The 7,281-nt window shown below is 32.5% G+C and overlaps 2 protein-coding genes across 3 annotated transcripts in view; both read right to left on the minus strand.

The window, feature by feature from the left end:
- LOC109329282 overlaps nt 1-746 on the minus strand; it is a 996-nt gene extending 250 nt beyond the window's left edge. The window contains exons 1-2 of the mRNA XM_019562961.1: nt 152-746; nt 12-71 (exon numbers count right to left, since the gene is read on the minus strand). Of these exons, the coding sequence (XP_019418506.1) occupies nt 12-71; nt 152-746 (655 nt within the window). The remainder of the gene's footprint in view (nt 1-11; nt 72-151) is intronic.
- Nucleotides 1,798-6,872, minus strand: LOC109329524 (protein INVOLVED IN DE NOVO 2-like). 2 transcript variants are annotated; one of them, XM_019563210.1, is made up of 6 exons: nt 6,839-6,872; nt 5,772-5,825; nt 5,504-5,686; nt 4,015-4,224; nt 2,251-2,476; nt 1,798-1,974 (listed from the first exon to the last, which is right to left on the minus strand). In XM_019563210.1, the coding sequence occupies exons 2-5, from the start codon at nt 5,823-5,825 to the stop codon at nt 2,258-2,260; spliced, it is 666 nt and encodes a 221-aa protein (XP_019418755.1). In that variant the 5' UTR covers nt 6,839-6,872; the 3' UTR covers nt 1,798-1,974; nt 2,251-2,257. The 2 variants fall into 2 exon arrangements, with proteins under 2 accessions (XP_019418755.1, XP_019418754.1); XM_019563209.1 differs by lacking the exon at nt 6,839-6,872 and having other exon boundaries at nt 5,772-5,874.

The raw sequence follows: 7,281 nt of genomic DNA on the forward strand, positions 1-7,281 counted from the left end.
ATAGGACATACCCATTTCTACAACTTTGTCTTTTAGATCAGAATCTTGGAATTCCCTATTGAAATTACTAGCTACATGACAAATACAATACAATAAACTGATTCTACACTAGACCATCCTGCCACCTCACTTCGGAGTGCAACTAATAAACCTGTGCCCCTATCTGATATAATACACAGGTTTTCTTGAGGGGTAACATACGTCTTAAGATTGTAAAAAAACCACTCCCAAGCTTCTTTCGTCTCTCCTTCAACAATGGCAAATGCAACTGGAAATACACGTCTGTTTCCATCTTGTGAACTTGCTATTAGCAATGTTCCAGTATATTTGCCAGTCAAAAGTGTACCATCCACTTGTAGGATTGGTTTACAATAACCAAACCCTTCAATACATGGTTTGAAAGCCCAAAATATTCTATCGAGAATGATTCGACTTGGGTCTTCCATGCCATCTACAACTTCGTGATGTGCTTGATATTTTACAATTGTGTGCGGACAAAAATATTGTAGAGCATTCATCCAACGTGGTAACTCATTATATGACCCTTCCCAATCACCATAAATTTTGGCCATTGCCATTTGTTTTGCAGTCCACGCCTTTCTATACGTGACTGTATAACCAAAACGACTAACAACCTCCTTCACCAGTGCCTTAACTGGTATACTCGGATCTGCAGATACCAAGTTAACAATAAGGTCTGCAATGAATGACGAATTTAATTTACTATGATCTTGAGAAACTAACATAGATACACAACTATGTGTTCCATTAATTTTACTGAAAGAAACTGATGAAGAAGCTATACTGTTTTACAGAATCCTGAGAAATTTCGGTGAAAATACAACTGTTGGAAATGGCAATATATAGAGTTTGAAAAACTCCTCCCCCATTGTCGAGTTAGGGGAGGATAATTTAAAAAAAAAATCCTTTTGAAAATCTCCTCCCCTATTGTCGATTTAAGGGAGGATAATTAAAAAAAATAATTATTAGAAAACTCCCCCCATTGACGATTTAGGGGGGAGAGATTTAAAAAAAAAATAATTATTGAAAAACTCCTCCCCCATTGCCGAGTTAGGGGAGGAGAGGTTAAAAATTTTTTTTTAGTAAAACTCCTCCCCATTGCCGATTTAGGGGGAGGAGAATAAAAAAATAATATAATTTATAAAAACTCCCCCCTATTGCCGATTTAGGGGGGAGTACATTAAAAAAATAATAAATTTCTCTAAATCGGCAATGGGGTTGCCGATTTACCCTAAAACTACACTAGTTTAGTAATATTTTCAAAAGGTGCACCAAGACCGTAATTTTTCGGTCAAGGTGCACCAACAAAGTAAATTTTCCTACTCTTACCATATGGAATGAAATATTTTGACGGTTACATTCATTCAATTTGATGTAGAGATCCTAAAATCACACATAGAAAATAGTAGGAGAACTAAAATTGCAATTTAACCCAAATAATACTATGCATTCCAAGTGCCAAAAATTCAAATTACCCATACAAGCATCTACATAATATACTCATGCAAGTTTAACACCACTGAGTCAATGACTTGTCCAACACTACAGACAGCACAAACTCTGTCTTTACGAAAGCAGTTTGATTCTCAACAAACATGAACAAGTGCATGTGTCAACCAAAAGACAAAAAAAATCCATTAGTATAAGAAAAGGATGACCCAATATATAAGGCTCTCACTTACTGAAGTTTGGGAGGGTAAATGTGTACAGTCTTATCCTTATAAATAGAGAGCTTATCTCCCGGATTTAATCTCATGACCTCATGGTCACAAAGAACAAACATCACATTACCCTTACCCAAGCTAACTTTCTTTAAAAAATTCGTAAGTGACATGTAAAAAAAAAATAGTTCAAAATCATAGTAAAACTCTTTAGAAGACACATCCAGTAAGTTTTGCAGCTCTTCCTATTTGGAAGCATAATTCTCACACTCCAACTGCAACATGTTGACTCCTGTAACAAACATCAACCATTGACCAATACAATCAATAGTTAAAAGACAGATCAAAACAGTAATGATTATAAAGAAAAAGATCAAAACAGTAATTGCAATCAAACAACAAAAGTCAAAAGGACAAAAAAACTTTCTGAGTAACACAAATCAACTGTAGTTTCTTGAAAAAAAAATATGAAACCAAGTTGATTGTTCCTGAACAACTAACTAACCCATATATCAATTAGCCTAGTTAAAAAGTGAAATGCAGTAACCTAAATACATTGCATACCAACCTTCAAATCAATCAACAATTGTAGTGTGCTCCAACAGAAACTGCACTCCCTCTTTCAAAGTTGCCCTCCTACCTTGTTCATAGTTCCATAACTCTGGGACTATGTGCTGCCCACTAGCATTGTATTCTTTCCTCTCTCTCAATGTTGTAACCACTGCTTTATATGCACCTTCACCAATCTCATTTTTCAGCCCATTCAGCCTTTTGTCCTCATCATTTATAATTTGCTGAAATGAAAAATCAGGAAGCAAGATAACAAGGTGTAAGCAGAAGAAATTTCACCAGAAATTATAGAAATATGCAGTACAAGTTCAGAATAAATGGATCTTCAAAACTTTGTACATATAAAATTGTTATACTAGAAATATTTTGTCCTAAAGCTGTAGCTGCATGAACCTAACAATACACCATATGTAGGAAACAAAAGAGTAAAGAGGGGATTACATTTTCTATCCAATATGTGACATAAACTATGATTAGTTGAAAAAAATGTATTTAAATTCAAAATATAATTATTAATTATTTTTCTGGCAAATCATAACACATGACACATAGAATGACACATATTGTGCGAAATGTGATCCCATCAAGGAGTGCACTTCACAACATATATAAATGACTTAATACCAAGACACATGAAGCAATTGTCTTTACTAAATATAGGCACCATTCATCTCAGTTACAGAAAGTTCAAACACTACTTCAATAAAGGTACATGTCACCTGGCCTGCCACATAATAGCACACTCAAATCTTCCATATCCCACCAAAGTTGCATCTTATATTTGAATTTCCCATAAACGACAATATATTACAAATTGAGAACAAGTTTTGCATGTAAAACACTAGAAGCAAGGTTCAAAGTTCTCATATAAGCTTATAACAACAACCAAGCTTTTATTCCACCAGGTGAATCAACTACATTGATCAAATAATGATATAATATTCTATTATAAATTATGTTCATTGATAAAGTATTGACATCTAAGTTATTCTTTATCATGTCCCTATAATTTTTCTTGGTTTATCTCTTCCTCTAGGAATTGGACTAGTTTCCATTTCATCAACTCTTTTTACTAAAACTTCTACCAGTCTCCTCCACACATATCCAAACCATCTGAGACACGATTCTACCATCTTCTCTACCAGAGGAGCTATTCCAAACTTCTCATATAAGCTTATAAGATTAGAGAAAAGATTCATAGGCCAAAAGAAACTGAAGTGAATGATTCACAGAAATTTCTGAGCCATTGCCCACCCTAGCTAGTATCCTCCACTATTCTTATTTTTAAGCCATCTATAATTTTAAAGAGGCCCAAATTTACATATATACATATGCACATATACATATAATTGATATATCAATATACATATAACAACAACCCAATGCATGAAGCTAGAGTATAAAGAGGGTAAATGTACGACACCTTCACAGACACCTTCACAGCAAGTAGAGAGACTAACCTCCAGTCACAAAATAGCAAACTTAACCCTCAAAGGCTCACCCTCTAAAGAGAACATGTTTATAAAAGAACGAAATTCGTAAAATGTATTTATACAAACACTCGGATAAGATCATAGGTTATTCAAACTACCTTACGACAAAAATAGATCTAATCCAGGGAACATGGGCCTTCAAAATATTCATTGCCTTCATGAAAAGGTATATCATAAAGATAAATAATAGAATGGACCAAATTTGATTTAGCTTAATTTGCAATCATTCATGCAGCTTTATCAGGAGATGTATATGTTCAACAATGCACCTTTTCTTGCCCTTCAACCAAGATAGCTATGAATGGATGCCAATCAGGGTCCTTCAGATACCCTTCCCACAATGAAGATAGTTCTGAAGCTCTCTTTACAGCTTCCTCCTCATTATATTTTTTCTTCATAGCTTCAAGAAATGGTGTCCTGTCAAGTTCCCCCATTCTTTTTACACCAAATTTTCCACGTCTTGGTTTATCTTTAATGAACTGCATGAGAGACAGATATTAATAGATTTTGTAGGCAATATTGTACAAAAAGGGTGCAAGTTTTTAGAACATAAACTCCATGATAAAGGAATGTAATATATGAACATGGAATATGCAAACAATCATACTGACATGCCATCATAAAAATCTTGTGAAGCATTAAATATTGTTAGGTTATATATCACTTATAGTTCAATAACCTTCAGGCATTTGTATCTGATATGCTATGATACTTCATTGATGAGTAAGCATAATATATCAAAATTATCTTTTTAATAAAATAAATTCTAGATCCAATAATTCCCTACTACTCTTTAATTAGATAGTCAATTGCAGATAGTGGTCAATCCCAAAAACATTTTAGCAAGACAGCTTGTAGTAGGATGACCAATATTTAGTTTCAATGTCTCATATAATATTACAAGTCTTATAATTATGAGGTAAAACTTTTTTTAAAACTTGAGTAGTATCTTTTTATCACATATGACACCTGAAGCACTTCATCATTTTATCCAACCTCCTTAAATCCTATGGTTTACATTTTCATCAATTTTCCAATCATCATATACTTTGTCTTATTTTGACTTGCATGAAAGTAATGTGGTTCTAAAGTTTATCTTCATATTTCTACATTCTCATTTAATTCTTCTTTAGAGTCTCTCACTAAGACAATATCATCTACGAAAAGCATGTATTGTGCCATCAATACTTGGATATATTCAGTATAAACACATCCAAAATCAATATAAACAACTATGGACTTGATGTTGACCTTTAGTGGAGTCTTATGACAATAGGAAAATCTTCTAAGACTTCATCTAGTGTTCTCATGTTGGTCAGGACCTCCTCATCATACATATTATTGATTGCTCAAATGTAAGCAATTTGAATATCTTTATTCTCTAAAGCTTTCCATAAAACCTCTTTAGCCATCTTATCACACATATTCTCCAAATAATTAATGATCTTGTAGAAGTCTATTTGGTTTCTTCAGTATATCTTCATCATTCGCCATAACAAATATATAGTCTCTATGATCAACCTCTCCAACATAAAACCAAATTGATATTTAATGGCGCATTTCTCATCTCAACCTTTGCTCAATTATCCTCCAAACAAGATAATTGTCATACTCATTTCATTCAATAACAACCAACCCCATTAAGTATATTCAAGTCATACAATCATCATAAAAAACATTACCAGACAGGCAGACAAATTATGAAAGAATCGTAAAAGCTGATCTCAAGAAAAGATACATACGAAAAATCACACTTACATTAAGCAACTCACTTCGAGCACCGTGGAGCTCATCAAAATACTGGCGCTCTTTAATGATTAATATATCGTTCAAATCTTCATAATGTTGAAGTGCCTCTTCCTTTTCTATTAAGTCCTCTTGTTTCACATCCAGTTGTTTTTCTAGCTCTATGATCTTAGCATTGAGTTTTTCTATTTGCTTCTGGAAAAATAAAGCATTAATAATACTATGGCTATAAATATGCTAACAGTGACAATTTAAAAGCTTTAATAAAATAAACATGAACCTTTTGATCTTCAGCCACTTTCAAAAGGTATTCATCAGCTTTTTGTTTCTCCATCTGAAGAGAGTTATTCTTCATTGCATTATGGAAAAAACAACAAATACCAGAATTGGTAAACAAACTAAGATGATATAATAATTCAAAAGGTTATGGGATAAAAAAGTTGCAGTTAACCATATTTATAATGAAAAAACAAATGATTTGGACAGGAAATTAGTCTTTCCTCTGAGGTGGGAAAATAATATAGGAGCCCTAAAAAGCTAGTCCATACTCACACTGTTAATAAATAAAATGTAGTTTTTGCTTGCATGAGAACTAGAGAAGGTTTCAGGCAGAACACTTCACTAAGCCTGAATTGCCTTTGGGCAGGGCTAAAATTATTATTCAACAACACTGTAGAATATGGAAAATCAATAACACTAGATTTCATAGAGTGTTGTTATATCTCATACATACAACAATTCTTATTGGAAGGAGCATTGTTATTGTATGTACAATAATCAAAGATGTCAACTAGAGGAATCGTTATTATATGTGATAAGTATAATAAAATTCGCTAGAATTTAACACTTCACAAATTGAACTTAATGTAGGTGAAAATTAGCTACACTCCATGTCTTAAGCCCTAATTCATAGGCCAAGCTCAAAAGATCAAATATCAGTTTTTTTATAAAAAAATGTTACTGGATTATAAAATTAAAATGAGATAAAATAAATAGTTCACAAGATATAGGAAGTGCTAGTTTTACGAAAGTTGGTGCATCCAAGTGATGTGGAGCACGGCAGAAGAGAAGGCCTCCATAATTTAAGCCAATTCCAAATAATTAACAAATTCAAGAAAACAAATATCATGTATATATGTATAACTCAAATGAAACACATCAAACACAAAATTCACTCATATAATGTGATTATTAACAACAAATAAAAACCAGCTTTGGTAGAGAAAAGTGGAAGACCTATCAAAAAGACGAAACAAAAAAAAGGATCAAAACTTTGAGAAACAATATAATGAAAACAGTAACGTAGAGAAAGAATAAAGAGGAGAGAGAGAGGGAGGTCTACAATACCGAAGAAGAGAAGGGACGAAGGTTGAAACTTGAAAGGTGGCGAATGCTATGATTGAGTTTGGTCTTTTATATGTACAAGTTATAGGGAGAATTTGAAGGGTAAGATGGGAACATAATAAACATTTTCACGTATTTATTTAGACCGTAGCTTTTTTTTTTAAAATAAATTACATAATTATTTTTTTTTGGATAAATTGAAACATCAAATAATATAACTATTTAATAAGTAATAAAATCTCCCACGTGGTACATTGTGGTTGAACACCTTGAGGCAAAGCCTGGCGACGAGATACCTTCTGCATTTTTTTAAGTATGAATCATTTTTATTAAGAGTTTCATATGTTACTATAAATTTTTTTATACGGTTAATACCTTATTAACTAATATATATATATATATTACTTTGATTAAATAGTTAATAATAATTAATATATGAATAATAT

The sequence above is a fragment of the Lupinus angustifolius genome, chromosome LG16 (genome assembly GCF_001865875.1).
Source record: "Lupinus angustifolius cultivar Tanjil chromosome LG16, LupAngTanjil_v1.0, whole genome shotgun sequence".
NCBI lineage: Eukaryota > Viridiplantae > Streptophyta > Magnoliopsida > Fabales > Fabaceae > Lupinus > Lupinus angustifolius.

Coding starts and splice junctions, on each gene's coding strand:
- LOC109329524 (XM_019563209.1), bottom strand. CDS start 5,846: ATGAAGAATAACTCTCTTCAGATGGAGAAACAAAAAGCTGATGAATAC. Junction 5,687..5,771: donor AAGTGGCTGAAGATCAAAAG/GTTCATGTTTAT, acceptor TTATTTTTCCAG/AAGCAAATAGAAAAACTCAA. Junction 4,225..5,503: donor CTCGAAGTGAGTTGCTTAAT/GTAAGTGTGATT, acceptor TCTCTCATGCAG/TTCATTAAAGATAAACCAAG.